Source organism: Sarcophilus harrisii, chromosome 2 (assembly GCF_902635505.1).
Source record: "Sarcophilus harrisii chromosome 2, mSarHar1.11, whole genome shotgun sequence".
In the NCBI taxonomy this organism is placed as follows: Eukaryota; Metazoa; Chordata; class Mammalia; order Dasyuromorphia; family Dasyuridae; genus Sarcophilus; species Sarcophilus harrisii.
In genome coordinates, this window is record NC_045427.1 from 577061460 (window position 1) to 577085264 (window position 23805).

The following is a 23805-nucleotide window of genomic DNA, read 5'->3' on the forward strand; positions in this document are numbered from 1 at the left end:
TCCCCTACATGAGGTCCAAGGCAACCTAAACACAGCTGCAATAGCTATATATAGTCAGCTGAGTATTAACAGAATCTTTGTAAATATGCAATTACTTTTACTTTCCTCTAAAAGCTGTCCACCAGCACTTCAATTTTATTCAGGTTAAGTAAATTTAACAAGCTGACTTCAAGATGGTCAGTTAGGAACCATTTCCCCAAAAGAAAATCTCACACAAAATGATTATTTAGTTGTGATGGCTGCAACAATCTGAACGCATAGAATTAAATTGTGGCATAAATCTGGAAAAATTACTGAAATACAAGAAAACTGTTCAGGAAACACTTTTTTTTTTTTAAAGTTTCTCTTTCACATTCTTGTTCGACAGTCTAAAGGAGACAGCTAGATGACAGTGGATTGAGCACCAGAGGACCTGAATTCAAATATGACCTCAGACATTTACTAGCTGTGTGACCCTGGACACTTAACCCCAACTACCTCCTCCCCAAAATAAATACTCTGGTAGGTTGCATTAAGTATACTTTTCTCTCTCTATCCAACATGTCTAATTTTTCTCTCTACCCAACATATCTAATTTCCAACTTTACAAAAGTGTCAGTGTTTAGCTTTTAATTAGCATTTCATTTTATTGTATTCCTTATTTTTGGAGGGGGGTGGTGAGGCAATTGGGGTTAAGTGACTTCCCCATTACAGTGCAATGTAAAGGTTTTATATACATAAAAGGTTTTAGATATTTTCTAGTACACTGTAACAATTTTTTTTTAAAAATCTGACATGTTTTTAAGTAGAGTTCCTCCTTGGGGCCACCTGAATTATTTAATGAATGAATTATAAGATTTGTTTGTAAATGTTAATTAACAAGTGCTATTAAAGTACACGAACATATTTTTTAATAAGCAGTGAAGACATTTCCTATAAATTTTTGTTCCTCAATTACAAAAACACCTTTTTTTCTCCAGATACTACAAGGATAGATTTTGACCCAAGTATGATTCAATTATCTTGACTACTAAATGTGTTGGAGTTTAAACAAGACATATTATTCTATTTGTTTTTTACACTGAAACAAGTCATTTCAAGGGAATACAAAACCCATTTCACACAAAGATTAAATTTTACTTTACTGACACTTTAGTTTTGTTTCATAAAAAAAATATGGTTTATCTACACATAAATCCTACATATATCCTGACAATATATTAAGAGTAACAAATGTTTGGATTTGAGGGTAGAAATAAGAAGAATAACAAATGACAATACAGAATAAGTCACTTGTCATACAGTCTAGTCTTTATTTAAAGACTTTTTTGAACTGTGATTTACAGTTTTGGCATAAATAGGCCAGTCATTTAGCCACTAACTGCCAACAGTTATAGAAATAAAGTAGTGGTGTTGTAGGGAATACTAGTAAATAAATTACAGAGCAAAGAGAATGGCAGAGTAAAAACATATCACTATAATAAGACTCCACAGAAGTTTGAACCAAAGCTTTTTTGTGTGCCAAAGGCAATCTTCATTGATGCTTTTATGAGCACTATAAAAACAATCCTTAGCTTAAATTAAGATGAAGAAAGTAAAAACTTATATGCTGAACCATTAAACATTTAAACCTGTATTAGCTTGAAAACTTAATTTAAAGGGATAAAGAAAAAGAGGCAAATGTTATATCATTTGGAAAAACTTCATAAAACAAAAACTGCTTAAATCATTTTCATTAGTTGATCATGAAATCTTGCTCTTTATCCTTATAGGTTAAGGCCAAGGACACTTCAGTCACGTATCTATTTATAGTAATGAAGCTGTATGCTAAATGATTTTATTAAAATTCTAGAACATTGTATCAATGCATACTGATGGCAATAACTAACATGATTAAATATGTAAATTGTCACTTTAAATTTATTTGGACACCTAAACTCAGAAGTAATTATTTGAAAGAAAAAAGTATTAAAAACTAGTGATTTAACAAGCCTTTGTTTTTTCATTTATATAATAAAAAGTACACTTCTTAAAACTCAGTATTGTTTAAACTCCTAACTACAGAAACAAATGATTCTTACTTGGACATTCTCCATTTAAAATATAAAACTTTTTTTTTTTAAAAAAATACTATCCCTTAGGATATTTACCTTAACTGGGTAAGTTTTATAACAGAAAAGCATAGCTGCTAACTAATACAGCTCTTTTCTAACTCCTCCATTTCTAACTGAAATGAAAGAATTTTATTAATTTATCGATTTGGACACAAGAGTCACAACTTGACAAAAGTTGAGGTCCTGTGAATTTGTAAGGAGAAACAGACTAGATTGAATCAAATATGTAAGTAAAGAAAAAGGAAAAAAATACATTACAGAAACTTTTACTTATAAAATTCCTATATTAAACTACATCTTATATACTCTGAAATATTAATTTTAAAAAATAGCAATTTGTAAGTGCAAGTTGTAACTTACTTGTCTGTTAAGTGTTATGTTCTAGTTTGGGGGTTTGTCTCAAGTGTATTCTGAAACATTTGCACCCCCTAGCTGTCATATCTAATATAGACAGAATTGCCTAGTATACATTCCTGTTCAGCTATAAATTTGAGGCAGTTTTAGTCAATTTATCTAGAAAATGATTCAGAAATAATCATCAATCTAAAACATCTTCATGATTTATCCATTTATACACAATACACAAACAGTCCAGCCTCTATACAGGTCTATCACATGCAAACCACTCATTAAGACATAAACTTTAAAAATAAGAAAGTTATAGCTCAGCATACTGTAGCTCCATTTTCCAAATGGCACATCGAGTAGTCTAAAATAGGATGTTTTTAACAATCTTATTTAAAAAATTCTTGGGCAAAATATTTTCAGGCTTAAAAAACACTCCCAAAATTTTCAAAACACTCACTATACAACTTATAGTAACCCTAAAATACATTTACAAGGCTCTGAACCAAGGTATTTACATACCAAATAAAATAAAGCAAAATAAAAATTTAATGGTATATTTAAATGCAGGAATGCATTAAAATTTTATAAAATTAAAATTAAGGCTCTTTCTGAATAGTAATTTACATAACTTTACATAATAACCAACTTTGGAAATAACACTGTTGCACATTCTTGTCAATCTACCACATTTAAGCAGTAGAATATATTAAGTATTACTTCCAACAGATTGCTAGTTCTATTTGAACATGCTTTTAAAACATTGTAGTTATTAAATATTTACAATGTATAGTTTTCAATCTTTATGCAAAAGCCCAAGTATGACTGCCTGACTTTAATATATAAACATATTTTCTAAAAATTTGCTTCCAAAATTAGATGCAATATATTATAATTTTGATAAGAAAAATACTTCTGATATGTGCCTGAATATGGACCACAAGTATATGTTCAAATAAATCAGACTGTTCTTTTAGACTGCAACATTTTCTATGTCAAACTTCAGTTTCTTTGGGCATTCAGAAAATAATTAAATGCTCTTAAATTACTTTTCAGGGTATGTATTTTTTTTTTTCTGAATTACAATTATCTTGACTGAAATAATATTTGATCCACCATTAAGAAAAAAAGATTCAAGATTCTTGTAGAACTTATAAGTGATTCACTGTATTTCCAGATCCCCAATTTTTCCTTTTAGAACTGTGATACAAAACAGTGAAGACAGAACAGAAAAAAATGGAATGGTAATATAAGAAGCAAAATTCATAACCCACTTCTCTGTTGCTATTATATCAAAATTTGTAGTCAGAATTGTCTTTATTGACTTTATTTTTGTTTTTGTACACAAAGAAAAATCATGTTCATATCCATCATGAACAAAAACTGAAAAAGGCAGAACTAGAAGACATGTGTGTCCTTCACCAAAGCAAAGCTGTGCTAAAGGTTCCAAACATTTCCATTTTAAAAATAAATATTTCCATTTCCCGATGTCTACGTTCCTGTCTTCAGAGTGTCACTGGAAACTGAAGCCTATCATGAATTACCCTTTTGTTTAAAGAGTCCCAGCTCACTGTGTTTGGTAACTCGCCATGCCATATCCAGCTTGGTTAGGTATTACAGGAGCAGCTTGTCCTTGGGCAGGCTGAGCACCAAATCCACCCATCCAGGCTGCAGATGGAGATTGGCTTTAAAGAAAGAAATGTTTCATTTAGAATTCATTTATAGTGAAGATAAAAAATCTAAAAGTTCGTTGGTAACAAAAAATTTCTGTAGAGCTGCATGTTTATTGTAAAACTCTAAAGGAGATGCTAATAAAAATAAGCTTGTTCTATGTAAGTTTACAATCACATTCAAAATAGATTAAAAATGGCACAGACTTAAAGAGGGAAAAGATTATCATCTTTGGATTGCATGCCCCAGTAATTTACAAACAAAAAATGGTTTAAATGGTAAAATTTCATATACACTAAAAGTTACATATCATAGTACATTTACTACTTTGAGTATCTTTTATTATAGAATCTCAGGGTATTGTATACACACTGTAAAGTCTACAGGAAATTTTAAAAGGAAGGCTTAGGTTGTCTGAGACTCAAAAACATCCTAGCAACTCAGTGCCCAAAGGTAGAACAGGCTGTGTCAAGGTCTCAGGAGATAATGGCCTCCTGCCCTAGAGGTTTAAAAACAAACAAAAAAAAGGCAAAACAGACCCTTATTGGCTTTAAGGCGAGAGAAATGGGGAAGATATTCCCATCCAAATGCAATTTGGAACCAGTGATTCCTTCAAATTCTGAGATTCTGTGATACGAAAAAAGCCCAAGGTAATATCAGGAACTAACCCATGGGAACAAAAGAAAACCATAAGTGTCATATATTCTATTTGGTATCAGATAAATTTTCCTATTTATTCCATTACAAAGTAAAATCTCATTTTAGAACTACAAAAATTTGAGAAATTAACATGCAAAAATATCCAATAAAATAAAGGCATTGTGCTACCTTATGGCTTATAGATTATATCATTATACAAGTGAAACCACTTGAATTTAAGAGAATATACACCAAGCTAACTACATACAACATTATTCTAACCACGGCTAATAGACTCAAAGCTAACAAAAACTTCCAAAAGATCCTTTCTTATATGACTAAACTGTAATCCTTGAGAATTCAGAAGCAGCTGGAATATAGTGTGAAGACCACCACAATGTAAAGACATTGGTGACTCTTTTTTACTGACCCTGACTAAACAGTGTATTATAATATAAAATCTCTATGAATAACTTTTATTTGGCACTATTTTTAAATGTATTAAGTATAACAAGGGAAAAAGCAATATGCCAAATCATTCACCACTTATGGATTAGAAGAAAACACTCTAGAGCAATAAGGATAAAAAAAATTCTCTGTTTAAAATACATTCCTATAAAAGGTTCTAATGTATTCATTTTTACTTCTTACTTAATCAACCAGCAACTCAGAAAAGTCAGTATAGATTCCATGGAGAATACTAAAAAAATATGAAGCAATAACTTACTCGACTCCAAATCCTTGCTGATTCCATGCTTGCCCGTACATTCCATAGGATGGCACTTGCCATCCATTTGCCATATATTGTCCATATTGTTGTGGATTTCCATATACCTGACTCCACTGGCCCCACTGACTATAGTCAACCTAGGAAAAATAAATATCTTAGATGAAAAATAAGAAACAAGTCTCATTCAGGATTTTGTGAGAAGAAAGACAATAAGAGAAAGAACATAATGAGTGAAGACTTTCATTATTAAGGCATTGCTGTTATGCAAATTTTTAAAGGTAACATCTGTGTAGAGGCACTAAGACAACTTCAAGTTTATTCTCTTCTAATAGCATTTAAAGACATTTAAAAGTATTACAATTCTTTAGGTTTTTCATCATAAAGTTATAAAACTCTCTCTGGGACATATTTTAACTCTTAAATGAAACAGTGTGAAACTGTTTTGAACATGAACCCAATTACCTGTTGGAAGTTTTTAGTCATATCAGGAGATTCTTTACCCCAATAACACTTAACTACGTGTCCTTCAATTGTCGTACCATTTACTGAAACAATGGCATGGGCAGCACTTTCATGTGTTGAAAATCTAAGAGATGAAAAACCAATATGTTAAAACTTTTATTTTAGGGCACACAGTTGCAAGGTTTTGTTTATTGTAGATTTCAATTTGGATATGTATGTTTTTTTTTTTTTTTTTAACTTTGCACAATGAAGCATGCATGCAAAATGATAGCTTACAGATACAGTTCCTTACTTCTAAAAGGTAAATCCTATGAGCCTATGAAAAGATTTGCAATGCAAAAGAATACTAGCATATGGCATGTTGATATGGTGCCAACCAAAACCAATTCAAAGGAATGAATCAACATTTTCTTAAAGCAACAAAAATGGCTATATATGGCAACCTTACCTGACAAAGGAATAACCCTTTTCAGGAAAAACTCTTATTTCCATAATTTGTCCAAACGGTGAAAATGTCTGTCTCATGAGCTGATCTATAAGAACCAAACCAAACCAAACAAAAAGACAAAAACCCCCATAACATTTAAAGCAGATTTGTACCATGAAATGGTGTCACACCATGAAATGATGTCAATGGTACAGAAATATCCACTAAAATAAGAGAAGGAAATAAATCCTACCTGTTAACCCAGAAGCAATTCCTCCACAGTAAACAGTACAATTTTTTGGACTTGACTGATTTACCACATCTTCAAATCTCAACTGTTTAGTGTTGTCTTTTTACAGAAAGAAGAATGGAAGTTTAGGTTATGTTAGTTGAAAAGTACTATAAAATTCAGCTTTTGAGAAATACAACTTATTTAGATAGAGCACTATTTTGAATTGTTATATCAGTGGGCAAAAATGAACACAATAATTCTACAAAAATAGAAAAGAGTGGAAGGTATGATTCTTCCTCTATATAATTATATCGCCTCACCTATTAATTCTCATCTAATTAATTTTACATTATTTTTAAGAATACATGCTCAAAACAAACCCCATTATTCTCTGGAGATAGTAAATTTAGGATAAAACCTAGAATTCTGAGGATAAAATTATTATAGTTGATTGTTATTACTGAGAATGCTAAGACATGATGCTATGCTGAAGCCAAAAAACAGACCCCAATTAAATCCTCATACTCTCTAAGTCTTAATAACAGTAATTGTCTTACTTTCTTGTGTACTTTTAGGAGCTGGTGGTTTACGCGTTGCCCAATTGGTCCGGATTTGACGACCTCCCAGCCACTGACCTCCCATATGTACAATTGCATTTTCTGCATCCTATAAATCCAAAAAGAAGAAAATAATAATAAAAATGCTGAGAAAATTAAAACAATTACTAGAAAGATAATTACCAATAAATATGGCTTATTAGGAGGAACTGAAATTTTGGAGTTGTCAGGATTTAAGAAATCATATCAGTAAGTTTTAATTCACAGAGTATCCTAAACAAGTCATAGTTACAATCTGGTAAACAGTAACATCAAGGTTAATTTCAACTCAAGTGATTCAAAAAAATTTTTACTTACCAATTTCAAATCACTGAACTGGTAATCAAGGAATAGTTTATTCTTAAAGTAAAAACAAAAACAAAACAAACCCTGATCCAAGAAATTTTTTAACGTGTTACTCCAGAACCATTAAAATAAACTTTTCCCTATCATAAACTTAAAGTTGGATGTTTCTGTGAATAAAACTGCATATTTAAAAATAGGCTTTTAATGTAACTTTGATTTCAAGATGTAATGATACCATCTTAACATAGAACTATATTGTAACAATCAATGCATTATGACATTTAGTAACTTATGCAACATAATTAAAATGCTTAAAAGAATTTGTCATTAGTCACAGAGTTTATTTAGTCAAAATCAACCATAATGGAATCCAACTTTTGCCTCTATTTCAGTACAAAGATTCTAATGAAATGCAAAGATTATAATTTCCTAAAGCAAAAGTTTTAACAATTAAAAAAATATATGTTTCTAAAAAACCAATGTTAGCTTTTGGTTGATGTGTCTCAATTTACACTTTACAGTTAATATAAATGTCTAGACATCAGGTTGTTTGAATATTTTTGAAATAAAAAGACCACACAATCTTTTAATTTTTCATTCAAATATTCTAGTATAACTTTAAAATCCCAGTTGCAAAAAGAGATATTAGATGGGAAGTGGAAAGAATAAAGAAGTGTTACTTATAAAGCAGAGATAGCAACATTATTCAAGAAAACATGAAAAAGATAAATTTCTTATTATCCTAATGTCAGGGTACCATTAATACCACTCAAGTGTACTTATTATTTCAATGGATGTTGTTGTAGCCAAATTTCTCTTCTAAAACTAGCATACAAAGTACCTATTTTACCAAACTAACATTAAAAAACATTTTTTCCCTTATATTTACCAACAAATATCACATTCTTATAATCAAGTTCATGGGAAAAGAATGAGGCTAGTATACTAAAAACAAACAAAAAATACCCTACCACACACAATAAATATTTAAGCTAATAGAAATTTCTACCAGAAATGAACAAAAGCAGTTAGATGTTACTTACCAGTTTGTTATAAAATGATACAAAACCATAGCCTTTTGATTTTCCAGTTGCCATATCTTTAACTACCCGTGCATCCCTGTGAAAAGAAGCACAACTAAATGAGGGAAATAATAATTATTTTCAAAATAAAAACTAAAAGGAACCACACACACTGAATTGTGAGCATATTTTTATATAAATTTCCAGTTAACCCTAATTAACTATGGCCATTCCTGAACTTTCCCTATTGCTTCTTTACCTGTTAGAAAAAAGCAGTAGGACAAAAACATGTAATAAACATGCAACCTATCAAACACAGCCTGTTCTTTCTAAAACTAAATGCTCAAATTTGAAGATTAAAGGGAACAATAGTTTCCTTTTCTAATATTCTACTAACTACAGTCCTCTAAGGTTTACTGTTCTATAAATTACTTTAACAATGCTAACTACTTTACCATGCAATCTCTAAATAGTTAAATGTCTTCTGCCTAGTGATACAAAATATATGAAATATTAAAAAATTGAAAAAGAGGAAAAAAATAGGAATTAAAAAGGCATACATGGCCTGTTAACAGATTTCTTTATTTTTCTTGGTCAATTCTCTACCATCATTTTGGAGTTTGGGCAGCTGTAAATTTTGAAAAATTGACATTTTCAGAAATTTAAGAAAGGAGAATAAAAAACTAACAACAATGCTAAGCACACCAGTACGAAAACAACAAATTTACACAGAAATTTTTAGTGAGTAAGTTAAAATGATTGGAAATATAGAACTGCACTGAATATAGAATGTTAAAATGTAAATACTAAAATATGTATATATAAATAATGTATAAATAGAATAAATAGAAAATGAGAAAAAAAATCTACAACTGAGTTCCAGTGTGCACAGTTCCTTGCAGTTAGCCTTCAAGATCCTGTCCATTCTTATGAGCAATTCTGCAAAATAACCAGAATGCTATTACTTTTAATTGTGACTTGGACTTTAGAAAAACTGCAGGTCTCAGGTATAAATAAAGATTGAGAAACAGCAACCTGTATTATTCTTTTTATACTGATTTTTAAAAATAGTATTACTTACCACACTTAAGAGATTTAAAAGCAAAGCAAACACCAAAAATAGAAGATTAACAATTAAATATTTCGATCCATTAAAATTAAATATACAGAACAACAAAAACTGTAGAGAAATGAACATTGTTGTTCTTAGCTGAATTATATTCCTGTAAAGCAGTATTAAATGTTCGTTAATTTAAATCTTTTGAAAATAAATCTACAAAATATCCTGCTTTTAAACAGCAAGACAAAGTATACTTTTAACACTTGCAAAAATTTTAATTTTCCAATACATTTGATCAGAGTATATTGTGAACTTTGCTCTACAACATGCGTTAGAAAGATCAAATGGCATTTTCCCATTTCTGACATAATCATGCATTACCAACAAGAATATTTATTCATACTTCACAATACCTTTGACTCAGACATTTTAATACTAACAAAATTATTAGTGATTAAAATAATAAAAAGACAACATATTTTACATTTAAGCAAGAATAATCTCTCCAAATTCATAAATTCATAATATAAAACATTCTAAAATTTTACTTTACTATTACCTTCCCCCTCCCCCAAAGCATTCATAACACAATCTAAATCACAGTTCCTTTTGTTCTTTATCTAACATATTTTCAAAACACTTACAAAATCTTGGACCTTAAATTAGCATTTACTTATATACCAAATATATTTCTTTAAAATCGACGTAGAAAACAATTTCATTTATAAACACATTATGCAAAGAATTAGTTGAAAACAAGTCTCAAGAACATTAAACTATCATTATTTGCAGTTAAAATAATATAACATAAAACAATGCTAACTAGGAAAAGAAAAACCTTAATTCTGAAATAAATCGATCTAAAAACAACTTTCCTGGCACTACTGAGTGAGAGGTATTGATAATAATACTTACGATATTTTACCAAAAGGAGCAAATGCTGATTTGATATCTTCTGTTGTTATTTCTGGACTCAAATCTCCAACAAATACATGGAAGTGATCTGGAATCGAAGCATTTTATGATAAAAATACTCATGAACTTAATTAGTAGATCTCAGGTTTGGAGAAATTTTGGGATTTATAAAAATGTTACCAATATTGATCCCTGAGGTATACAATAAGAGCTGCAATATACTTACTAGAGGTATCTTTTTTCTGGCTACTTGGTGTTGTTGCCCAGTTTACTTTGACCTCCTAAAAATAAAGATTGCATTTAATACAATTAGTCACTTCACTGTGGTCACTAAAATACTTTTAATATGGAAGGATTTTTTTAATGAAATATCAGACTGAATAAAACAAAAACAAATTATGATTTAGGAGCTCTCTAGGTTTGAACAGTCACCAAAAATGAACACAAACCAAAAGTAGTTAGCATGCAAAGAAATGTGTGTAGGATTACTTTTAAAATGTACAAAATATTCTTCAAACTTACCTTTCCCAAAATTTTTCTCCCATTCATAGCCGCTAATGCAGCAGCTGCATCTCTGTGTTCATAAAATTCCACAAAGCAATATGGGTCATTGCTTGTATGCTGCAAAACAGAAAATCCAACAGAAGAGTTGACCCTTCTGCTATCGGGTTGCTGAGAAGAAAATCCAGGAAAAAACATTACTGATAGCTAGGAATTTTAAGTAAGACTGCAAATAGCTAATGAAGCCTAACATTTTAAAAGATAAACCTTATAGCTTAAACATAGTAATAAGGAAAATAGTATGGTATTCATAAAGAACACTGAAGAGGTTTATAACAGCATGACTCTATACAATTTTGTAACTTTCAAATAATTTAATTTTATATCAAAAATTATTTCTTATAATTTTGTTGCTAATAACATAAAAATAGTGTTCTTTATTAAAATTATTGTACATACCAAAGTGCTTGAACATTTATCATTGGTGTTACTTAAAAATATTGGACCAATGATTAACAGGTAATTAACCACAAAGTAACTAACGAGAAATATATAAAATTCAACTTCTATAAATGAACTATTTCTAATATCTTCTACTTTACCAATAATTTTCAAAACATAAAATTAGGCACACCAAATCTGAAATGATGCTGCATATATCATCAGATGTAGTAAGGCAGTGTTGAATACTGGAAAAAGGTGGAGTCAGAGAGACTCCAATTCTAGTCCCAGGTCCACCACTAATTTTCAGGGAGTCTTTGAGCAAGTCATTTCGCTTCCCTACTTCTCTCAGTTTCCTCATCTGTAAAATCAGGGGGTTGGACTAGATGATCTCTAAGAGTTCTTCCAACTCCAAAAGTTAGACCAAAAAGAACCTGAAAATTAGAATAGAAGGGTGAGGATCACTAATTGCTGGTGCTTCTCTCCCCTACGTATATTTGAAATGGATGAGTTATACTTATGCATTACACCCTTGCATCTTCTGGAGTTTTGTGAATAGAAGAAAAAAAATACAGGATAATAAAAGCATAAAGCCAAGTCTCTTTCTCTTTTTTACATTTCTGATCAGCACTATAGGAAATTTCCTATAGTACTGGTAAACTAGATTACATGATTTTTCTTTTTTTTTGTAAGAGGAAATTATAAAGAAAAAGAAACAACATAGAAGACCTACTGAAACAATTTTTCTAAGATTGAGCCTTCCTAGAATTCCACAAATCTAGTGTTTCATAAATCCTCCCCAAAAGAAGTTGAGGTCTATCTATCAATTTTGAATTTGATCTCAGCAATCAAATTTTCTGAAAATGCAAATAAACAACATTTTAGGAAATGCCTACCGTTACACATTGTAAATTTAAAAAACTGTTACAAAACTATTTTGTAAAATTAGATTCTAAGTTAATTTATAATTGTAAACATATATATAATAAACATGATTCAAAACTCCCCCTAATCATTATCTAAGTCGCTGAATTAGTGCTTATATATATTTCTAGATGAAGGGGAAGGACCAAAACATCATAAGATTTTTGACCACAACTGTTTTCTTGTGCTTGTAAAAATTTCAGTAAAGTCATGTAAAAATGGGACTCAATTCCCTAGCCTGTCACACAAAATCCTATTGTTGGAATAGTGTCAACATTATTCTCACTTGTAGAAACTGAGAGAAAAGAATTTAAATCTCAAATCAAATTCAAATGAGATAATTAACAAATATTAATAATATTTATAAAAAAAAGAAAGCTAATTGACATAAAAAGCTAAAATTCTATGGGCACTATATACTCCTCCCACTCTTTCCAAAATCTGCTAGCATACTTCTTCTTTTCATTTCCTACTACTATGAAATACCAGAATTATCTATCAGATTATTAACTGTAAAAAATATATAGTTAGTCCATTTCTGAAAAGTTTTGGAAAAAAAAATTAGTTTCCATCACTTATTAGCTAAAAAAAGAAAAAAATTGCTCTAGGCTTTTGAAATTATAAACATTAGGCTATTTGCAAATACCTCGCTAATTTCATGTTTATTTAGAGTCTAAAGTGTGCCAGGTTCTATAAGGAAGGATTCTAAGGAGCTAACATTTTAAATAATTTTTACTGTATTATGCTAAATTTTTTTTTTTAAAGATAAATTATACCCAACAAGAAAAATTGGTTCAAATTCATTTTGCAATGTATGGTACCTTCTCAAAAATAACAAGATTTTAACAGAAAAATAAGATTTTTCAAGCTTTAAAATAAAACTACTTCAAAAGTGAAATAAATTACTAGTTGTTCAAGGATCTTTGGATTCTTCTACTTCTACAGCTCTACAACTTTAAAAGGCATCACTAAGTAATACTTGAAACAACAATAGTGAATTGTTTCCCTTACACTTGTTAGTGATATCATCCATTATTGTTAGATGATGGAAATTCCAAATTTGGAAGACAAAAGGAAATTTAGAATTATACAACTTAACCTATATACATCCAAATGAATATATAAGAGAATGCAGGTTAATCTTAAAAGAATATTAACAAAGAAAGAAGGAAGGAAATACTGTCTACAGACTTTGTTCAGATATTTTCCTGGTAATTACTTTCAAACCTATGATAAGATTTAAATTTTAAAAGTGTAGCCCTACCAAGATGGTCATTATTAATTAGTTTACTAAACTTTCATTAGATACAATTTCATGAGACTGCATACACTAGGACTTTTTAGCTTCAAATTTTCACTTAACATTTTTACTTTCAAATAATTTCACTCAAGTTTTCATCATAAGCAGATACAGTATCAAGAATACCCTTTTATATTCAGCATTTTGTAAAAACAATTATAGAGTATGGAGGGTGATTTTAAATGAAACCTATTTGAACTCATTTTAACAAAAAGATCTAAATAATACAACCAATGCAACAAAACTTCAAACTCCTTCTGACAAAGTCCTTATTTCAAGAGCTTAAATCCTGATTCATCAACACACACATCATTGCATTTTTAAAATTAAATGCTATGGTAGTTGATGTCACGTTTTATTGGGAAGATCTTACCTCTGTTATCATTTTACAGCTTTTACATGGTCCAATTTGACTGAATAATTGAAGAATAAGGACTTCTGTCACATCCCTGGAGAGATTACCTACATAGCTACACAAGAGGGGGAAAAATAACATTTTCACAAATATTATCTTCTTATTTGCCACTGACAAGCTTTTAGGTAACTTAAGATATATCAGTATCTTGATAAAATCTCTCAATTTCTTAATGTTGCGATTTATCCTACGAATAAAACATGTACATCTGCTTTTTTTATAAGCACCACCAATATTTTCTATCACTGAACTAGTTTTTGGGAACTCCAAGAGCAACTTTAAGTTGTGATCTTATAGTTTATGTAACTAAAATTATTTCCAATTCTTTTCCATCTGTAGAATAGGCTCTTTATTTTCATAAAATATTTGAGGGGGGGAAGGCAAAAGTCCCAAATTAAGATCTTTATCACAGATAATAACTCAAATAGTTACCTGAATTATAAATACCAACCTCCAATAAATTAAGATGTTAATAGGCCAAAAAGGGAACAAGTTATAAGGTGGGTCTATTTTAATGCCTAAAACAACATTTTGGGAGAATTTCAATATAAGTATATAAATATATATATAGACATATACACATATATACACATGTCTTTTAAAAGTATGTCCAACGTCACTGGAGACTTACGGGAATAAAAAAAAATGAAATTGAATTTGGAAAAGAAATGTTAGATTTTTTTAACTTAATTTTGTGTTTAACTAGATTAAAATTTTTATGAATTAAGTTTTTTAAAAGTTACTATATATTTTTATATAGCCACTTCACTTTTATTTATCTAGCTATACTTTGCATCAAAATCCGTATTAAAATTATTAGTTTTGAAGAAAGTAAATTTGAACATTAATATTCCTAAAATCAAATATATACCTTTTCTGGGAATGGGAGTGGGTAACTTGGAGGGAGAGAAAAGTAACTGGGGGAGAGGGAAGATCCTAGGAGATTCAGAGAAATAAAAAGAAACCTAATATACCCTCTGTTACGGATTTTTAAAACTGCTTTATCATCAGAATTTATAAGTCTTCTAGAATTCATTTTACCCTGTAAGGGTAATTCAATTTACCCTGTAAGGTAAAAATGACTACTGTTTCCTAAAAAACAAAGAACTCAAATGTAAACAGTATCCTTCAATCATATAAAATAAAACAATACAAATAAAATATTAGCAGGCTTTATTTTTGCTTTCTGGAAGAAACTATGTAAGTTTCATTATCACTATAACATATAATATCTAGGAAATTAAACAAGTTTCTAGACAAAAATGAGTCCTACAAGCATAATAATTAGATAGTTTTAAACCATCTAAATTTCTTTGAAATACTGAACTCAAGAAGAGAAAATGACATAGGACAAAATAAATGTAAAAATCTGATCAAGAGAATAAATAACAATTTTTAGTTGTATTAAAAACTACAGTAGAAACTATTGATATACTGTTCAGAAAAGGTCACAAAAAATCCAGTAATATTTAAATGACATGTTTCTAATAATAAATTTCATACAAATTTTTTCCAAAACTGATTGCTCAAACAAAACTAGCAACAAACTTTACTTGATGTCCCATTCACTAGTCTTCAAATACAACAAAGTCACTGCTCTAATAGAAGACCACATGTTGTATTGCTTTTTTCTAGCAAGTAATGTAATGGATTTATGAATTATCCCTATCCATTTGCTTGGAACCAATATTTATCTGTGAGCACCTATAGCTAAGGGACCACAGTTTTTTTCTGTGCAAAGTTATGGGGGCTATATTGCAATTGAACTCTGAATAAAACAAATCTTTATTTAATCAAATGAAGTAATTGAATTTTTAAGTTAAAAAAAATAAGACTAGATTCTTGTAATGATTAAAATTAAATAGGTTTTATTACTTTCACTTGAAACTATTTTGTAATTAACACAGAAGGATATGTATTAAAAAAACTATGTTAAAGCATTAAAAATTCTAGGAAATTACACAAAACTTTTTTAATTTAATATTTAGGAAAAGATATGGTAATTAATACTAGCTTCAAGAAGCTATAAAATTATTCTAGGTCATTGCTTTTTCTAGATCACTTGGCACTTAATCCCAAAATGGAGACTTTATTTCTCAATATACATGTACTGTAAAATACAAGCATATATATATACAATAACAGGTTTTAAAGAATTCTCTAAATGGACAATTAGTGTGTCCATTTTTAACAATGAGACAGCATTAAATAATGATTTTCAGATCAGTTCCTGTTATCTCAGAACAGAATATAATTTATAATGTAGACAACTGATAAAGGTTTCTATATCAGATTTCTCAGCTTTACATCCAGCCTTCTACTCCCAAAGGCCTCATTTTGTGTGGAAAAATTAACCCCCTAGTCTTTATGTTGCACATAAATGTTAGTAGCGAACTTTTAGTTTCAAAAAAGTCACCATTAAAATCATTCCTAGTACATTAACATCTTAATGTTAAGAGGGTCCCAATATGGTCTCCTAAATTTTAATAAAATCTGATTGCCAGTTCTTTTACCTATCACAGCATCCCTTTAAAAAGTCACATCAGTCACATATTATAAAGTGTTTTTTAAAAAAGATAAAGATGGGCTATTAGTGTTTTTTGTATTACTATTTATTAAAATAAATCTGTACTGTATTCTCTAATTTTACATTATCACAAATTTTTCCTAGAAAATACTACAGAACCAATCTAAGACATTTGTAATAGTCAGCTCTTTAAATCACTTGTACTTAAAAAATATACTGTATAATGGGAAAGGCAAGCTACCCTTTTTCTCAATGCCACAAAATACAGCTGTCAGTGTGTTTTCCCAGCTCTTATGCTCGTTATGTGAAATATTTATTGGAAAAAAAAAGAATCTAAAATACTGGAAAGATTCAAAATTGTAATTGTAATTGCATTTGATGGGAAATAATGCATTGTACATATGAAAAATTTACAGGAATTCCAAAACAAGTCAATAAAAGGGTACACCTGACAATCAGACTGCAAGAAAAAAGGAAGGGCATACCTTAGAGCACTATTTTCTCTTCTAAGGGCAGGAACTGTAGAAATTGAAAGTATTAAACTGAAAAAGATATTTTTTTTATCTCTAATATCAGTGTTAAAATCCAGTTCAAAAGCTGAAGCAAAGTAGTTTAACAATAAGACTCTATATTACCAAACTACCTATATCTGTACAGTTGATGGTACCTATTTTAAAACATTATTTTTTGGGAATAGATGGTGGTCAATGTTGTTAGCAATTGAATGAAAAGGTTATGGAAAGACAAAAGACTGAACAAAAGAAAAAAAAAAAAACGTCTCCTTTGTTCTTACCAAATAACCAGAGATCATAAAAAGAGTATCCTTATGTAGATCCTTCACATGTCAATTACTCAAAAGTTTCATTTCAGACTTGCTTCCATACACTAGATAGAACTATTTTATTTGGGAGAAAGAGAGTGCTGCAGTCAGCAAGTCACACATACTATGTTATAGGTTTTGAAATAGTGACTAGGATACACAATACATTTAATAGAATTGGTTTGATAATATAACCAAATCTTTGACAACATGAGATTCTGAAAAAGGATCCTTTTTCCTATTAATAACACTGCATATAGATTTTCAGACTCTTGATTTATTCCTAGTTATGAAGAAGAGTCAAATTAAAGCTTCCTATTTTTCTATATCACTAAATCAATTAATGAAGTATTTTTCTAAATCCATAATTAAAATCTTTAATTTAGAATCTGGCACCTTAGGCAAATGGCAAAATAAGCTAATATATTAAATAGAGCCTCCCCTATCATAATGAAACTTATTCCACATAGATTCAACAGGCATATAATACACCAAACTTTCTCTCTCTTCCCTATAAAAAGTTACATTTATTTAGTATTAGCCTGGTAATGCAGTCTTATGAGGCAGGTGTCAATAATGTTTCCATACCAGTTATAAAGCAGTTTCCTTTTATCCTATATGGAAAGTTACCTACTATTTATTAAACAAAAATTAATGTCAGATGAAAACAACAAACATCAAAGATAATAAGCATTTCATGTAGAGTATGGCAAATATAACACTATTCTCAGAAATGCAATCCTATACCACTTTAAGCACTGCAAAATAAATAAATAATATTGTAGGTAATTAATATTTAAAAACCTACCTATTAGCTAACACCACATTGTTTTCTGAAGATAGAACCATATGTCTTAGCTTGTGTGTGTCTGTAGGGAAAAAACCTCACTAGTAACACACAGGCATGTCAGGATAACAGAGAAGTTTTGGTTAGAGTACATGATTAAAAGCATACTAACTGCTTGAAAACTTATTCCATAGATCACGTGATCAAAGTAATTATGGCAAATAGCCAGATACAGTACCTAACATTAATTCTTTTGATATCTTCAAACTTATCACTTGTGCCTGAAAATATCTTTTAAGGAAAACCTCAGAAGGTACTTCAAGGAAAAAAAAAAAATCAAACCCATTCTTTTTTTTTTTCCTTGATATAATACAAATCTAGACTTATTTTATCTTAATTTTTATTAGTGACTTCTATGATAGTATTAAATAGAAAAATGAAATGCATCCTATATGAAATAAGGTAAATAGTTCTATGAGAACAATCAGGATTTTTTGCTAACTATACTGATTCAATTAAAGGTATGCAATCAAACGTAAAACAGAGCAGATAATACATAAAAGACATTGTATAAGGTGTACTACATAGGAGGGAGGGAGGATGAAATGTGAAAAGAGCTTACTACAATAGAGTCAAAGAAAAAGGGAGACAGGGCAGTCAAACATGAAGTGATGAACAAAGGTATGGATAGAGTTTACAGGATTTACTTATGTGTGTGTGTGTGTGTGTGTGTGTGTACACACACACATATATACACACAGATGTATACATTTACACACACTCATATCACATTTGTACATACCTGTAAACAGATCCATGTTTAGATGAATGTCAGAGCATAAGATGAGGAGAAGATATGGAAGAGAGGAGTAGAAATAGGTGATATAAAAGAGGTTAGCATATTAGGTCTGCCAAATAAAGTCTGATGAGCCTTGTAGAAGTAAAAATGTGATGTTGTCAATATACTATATGGGATGATTCAATGAAAATCCTAGTAATAATGCTCTCTCACTCTAGAGGAAAACAATTTTTGGTCTAAATAGTAATTGGCAACTGTATCATTTAAGAAAATGTTATTTTCTTCAGTACCTGTTATGATATAATAACAATTCAGATTTTAGACACAATGTAACTTCTACCTTGTTAAAGAAATCCTGGCTAGGAGTTAAGCCAAGTTCTTCCCTATACATCAAGTCAAAGTACACCTCACTAACTAAACATTAGAACTTGGCTTCAAATTTTATGATTGTTACAGTTCTCTTTCTTAAAAGGGAAGACCAAATTGGAAAGACAACACAAAATGTTAATACAAAATTTTCACCAAATGGGGCCTTTTATTTATATATTCTATATGCGTAAGTGGGCCCTCATTCTAAAAATCTAAGATGGAAAATAACTCCTGAAAAGATGGTGAAACAGTAATGGAAAGAGTTAAGTAACACACTGTTCACAAGAAAATAAATAGTAAAAAGGGAAATAATTTCCAAATTAAAGTATATTACTGGGCCACTTACTTTTTTGGTTAGGGTAAACCAATAGGAAGCCAAAAGTTCAACTTGCTTGTATAAGCATCTTACCCCCACTTCAAAGAAAGCAATTTTTCCACAAGATCATTTGGTCTATTAACGGGGACAAGTAAACTCCAAATCATGAAAAACAGACGTGAGAGTAGGAATTTAACTCAAATCAGAAGTGCAAAGCAGATAAGAAAATAAAAGATACCCAACAAAAACAAAAGATAAAAACTATATTCCCCTTCATAAATATTCAGAATAAATCGACACAAAAGGTAGGGGAGAAAGAACGGAATGCCCCAACTACAGGGAAAGGAATACAAATGCTGAGTCATCACTTCAGAAAGGAGACAATAAAAAAGTAAGTCATTTTAAAGAAGTCATTCACCCGCTGGCGTTTACACGTAAGAAGCAATAGCAAAACAAAAGAAAACACCAGAGCATCAAATTAAAAGCTCCGAAGAGGCGTCCTCTTCGTCCCTCTCAGAAAACTTGGGGGTGACACAGATTACAAGCGCCCGGAGAAGGGCGAGCAGAGTTCAACAAGTGGCTATCCATCTGGAAGAGGCGGCTTTCCAAGGGAATGGCAGAGAAAGGACAGGATGCTGCTGGGGAGACAAGTGCACAGAAACGAGGTGACACCTCGAGTCGGGAGGTGCCACCAGAGGGCGAGGCGGGAGAGGAGCGGAGGGAGAAGGCGCAGAGATTGACACACGAGGTTCCGAATTTGGGGTGCAGGGGACGGAAGGGAAGGAGACAGATGCTCCGCTAACTAGCCGCGTGCACCCGGCTCCGGGACCCTCTCACCCTTCCCCTCCCGCCTCCCACCCAAGCCCTGAAGCCCCCTCCAAGCCCTCCTCCCCGGCTTCCCCAGTTTTGACTATTACTCCTCTGACCCCTAGACCCGAAGTGGAGAGGAAAACAAGGAGCGGTGAGGGCTCGGACCGCCTCATCCTCTCGGATGTTGGGACCAGGGATGCAGATAAGGGGAAGGGGCAGCAGGCTCCGGGATGCGGTGGGAGTGGGAAGGTGGAGGAGGAGGAGGAGGCGGCGGCGGAGGAAGAGTGTGTACGTGTCCGCCTCAGCTAGAGGCCGCCGCCCCGGCCCGGCCTTGCCCCCCGCCCCTCCGGCCCCCGGGACCCAGGCCGCACGGCCTCCAGCATCCCTGCCTGCTCGGGTACTCACAGGGTCCGGGGCTGCCCGTCGTCCTCCATCGCGGTGGGTGAGACGGAGAGATCCCGGGACCGGGGGGCAAGGGGGAGGGGGCGGGGGGAGGGGAAGAGGGCAGGAGCGGGGGAGGGAAGGGGGCGGGGTGGGGAAGGGGGGAGGGGGGCGACGGGCTCTGGCGGGGGACAGAGGAGAAGGCGCCGAACCCTGTTCTCGGACTCTCGCTCTCCCCCCAGCCCGCTCCGGACGCTGCGCTCAAAGCAGGAGGAGCAGGAGGAGGAGGAGGAGGAAGAGGAGGAGGAGGAGGAGGAGGAGGAGGAGGAGAAGGAGGATGGACAAAATGGCCGCCGCCACCAGCCAGGCAGGAAACTAGGCAGTGCGCAGGCGCGGCCCTCCCGCTCGCAGCTTTAACCTAAGATACCGAGGGCAGCGCGCCGGGGCAAAAAGGGTGTTTGAGGTGAGGGAGAAGATCGGGAGGCTGGAGAAGCTCTGTGCTCAGTTACACCTGATACAGTGTTCCCGCTGGACTCGCCGGCTGGTCCACTCAGCCCGCCCAAGGAGGAAGCGACGGAAAGGGTACTACAGGGTAGCTGAGATCTCTGGGAATTGTGGTCCTAGACACTAGCAAAGGAACGCGTTCTTCCCGGAGACTTCTGGGAATTGCAGTCCTGACTCTCTGACCAACGCGATCGCCGTGGAGTGACGTGAAGAAGGGCTTTCTGGGTAGGGTAGTCGCACGTCAGGACCAGAGTCCGACAGGAAGTAGTAGTCCCTGGAGGACGCGACGTGGAAAGGCGAGGAAATAAAAGTAAGAGCGGAGCTGTTCAGAAAGTACACTACAGATCCCAGAATGCCGTGTGTCACTTCTTCAAGCTTCTTGAGAGCCGCCTTTGGCAGAGCGCCCGGAAGGGCGGAGCATCCCATGGGCGGTATCTGGGGCGGAGTTTCCGCTCTCTCCTCCCCTCATCTCCATGGAGTTTCTAAAGCCGTTGAGTCGCCAGACTTCCGCGCTGCGGCAGCTCGGTCTTCTGATCACTGGGTCATCGAAGAAGGGAAATATGTCGAGGGGCAGGGCGTTGTTCGTTGACCCCGTTGAATTCATCAGACACTTTTTATGCTCCCACTCTTTGCAAGGTTCCCCCCTCCCCCAGTATCTCTGCCGAGGGACCGAGACCTGCCACCCGGACCTTGCCTTCTTGGACCTCCCCTTCTACTGAGGAGGAGTGAAGCGCCCGCACCCGCGTGATGCCGGAGAGACAGAGACAAGCGGAGGGGAAGGAGAAGCCGAAAAGGCTGCGAGGAACGAGAGCGCTGGCTCGAGGCCGGAGGGGGGTGGGGTCGGGGGTGGGTAGCGGGGGGCGGGGAGGAGGCAGGGGAGCCGGGCCTGGAAGAAAGAGGACTTGGTCGGAGGTGGCCGGGAGCGGAAGGGCCTTTCCTGGCTGGGGGATGTCTAGAAGAAAGCACTAACGAGAACCTACTCGAGACAAATGCAGGGGTTAGCTTGAGGTAAGTCAGCTAAGTTATCTGCAGCCAAATTTCTAACTTTGTGACCCTGGGCAAGCCCCATAATCTGTCTGCCGCAAGACTTCCCTGTAAAGAGGGTAGTGATAGCACCTCTTGGGTTTACCCCTTGGGGTTGTGGTGAGAATCAAAGGAGGTACTATTTGTAAAGCACTTGGCACAGTTCGAGGCACACTGTAGGTGCTTAATAAATGTTTTTTTTCCCCCTTGAAAGTGTGAAAGAATTCGACAGGCGAGATAGTGATAGCTTGTAGAAAATTTTGCCTCTACAAGCAAGGTTAAGAGTTTATTTGGTAAGCAATGAGGATGAATGATAGGAATAGAATTAATTTTCTCACACTTAAAACAATACTTTGGGTATTTAAGTGTGCCAAAATATGACTTTTATATTCAAAGTCAGATTCAAAATTTAAGCACTTTGTAAGTTGTACAGAATTTAGGTAAGGCAATATTTGCCCTTGAGGAACTTAAAGATCAGTGGAGGAGTCGAGCAAGATCTTTGATTTTTCTCAATGTAGATAATCTTTTCAATCAACTGGGCTCACAGCCCTTCAGTGATTTAGTAGATAGTCTTCAAGAGCTGCTAGGGCTAAACAAACTTGTAGCCAGTCTATTGATGAGTCTTTCCAAACTTGGCTAGGTATGTCTTTGGAAGACAGATAAAGCTCAGCACTTGTGTTCAAAACTTTTTTTAGTTTGGTAGGACCTGCCAAAATTTTGAAAATCCTGAATTGTTTTTATGTCATGATGAGGATTTAGGTGAAGATGATCAATATTTTTTTCAATAAATAACTAAAATATATGCTAAGGGCATGAAAAAATAAGTATACAGTGCTGTATGAAGTCTTAAAGAGAAAGGTCAAGAACAACTGGTGTTATCAAAGAAGACTTCTTGGAGAAGTTGACATTTCAGTTGGACTTTGAGAATAAGTAGGAATGTCAGCAGGAAATGAAGAAAGCATTACAGATGTGAGGGATAACCTGAGAAAAGGCTCGAAAGGAAGAGAACACAAGGCAGGTTTGAGGAACATGAGTTGTCCTTTTTTGGCTAAATCGTAGTATGGTTGAAAAGGAACTGAGTAAGATTAGAAGGATAAGGTGATGACAGGTGTAGAAGCTCTTCACTGTCAAGACAAGCCATTTTGACTTTATTTGGTAGGTAGTAAGAGACCACTTCTCTAAGTCACTAACTTATGAAAGGGCACACAACTTTAGATTTTACTTGCAGGTAACAAATACCAAGAGTACTGACTAGTTTATGATTAAATTGATTTCTCCACCTTTTAGAAGATTGGTTTCTCCCCTGGTGTGTGCCAGACTGTCTATAGTGTCTTTTCAGATTCCTGCACTCTTAAAAAAGTTTGGAGCTTCTCCCTTATTTGTAGCAGTG

General features: G+C 33.5%; 1 protein-coding gene across 9 annotated transcripts; it reads right to left on the minus strand.

Moving 5' to 3' along the window:
• Positions 1–1268: 1268 nt before the first annotated feature.
• Positions 1269–21016, minus strand: TIAL1 (TIA1 cytotoxic granule associated RNA binding protein like 1). 9 transcript variants are annotated; one of them, XM_031955951.1, is made up of 13 exons: positions 20913–21016; positions 18235–18295; positions 14038–14134; positions 11021–11170; positions 10725–10779; positions 10499–10586; positions 8545–8620; positions 7157–7265; positions 6621–6716; positions 6389–6473; positions 5941–6064; positions 5476–5615; positions 1269–4123 (listed from the first exon to the last, which is right to left on the minus strand). In XM_031955951.1, the coding sequence occupies exons 2-13, from the start codon at positions 18273–18275 to the stop codon at positions 4006–4008; spliced, it is 1179 nt and encodes a 392-aa protein (XP_031811811.1). In that variant the 5' UTR covers positions 18276–18295; positions 20913–21016; the 3' UTR covers positions 1269–4005. The 9 variants fall into 9 exon arrangements, with proteins under 9 accessions (XP_031811811.1, XP_031811809.1, XP_031811810.1 ...); XM_031955949.1 differs by having other exon boundaries at positions 11021–11119; positions 20913–20984; XM_031955950.1 differs by lacking the exon at positions 18235–18295 and having other exon boundaries at positions 11021–11119; positions 20913–21013.
• Between the last annotated feature and the right edge of the window lie 2789 nt (positions 21017–23805).

Coding starts and splice junctions, on each gene's coding strand:
- TIAL1 (XM_031955947.1), bottom strand. CDS start 11,801: ATGAGGAAACTGAGAGAAGTAGGGAAGCGAAATGACTTGCTCAAAGAC. Junction 10,780..11,020: donor GGAGAAAAATTTTGGGAAAG/GTAAGTTTGAAG, acceptor CTTTATTTTTAG/GAGGTCAAAGTAAACTGGGC. Junction 10,587..10,724: donor CCAGAAAAAAGATACCTCTA/GTAAGTATATTG, acceptor CTTCGATTCCAG/ATCACTTCCATGTATTTGTT.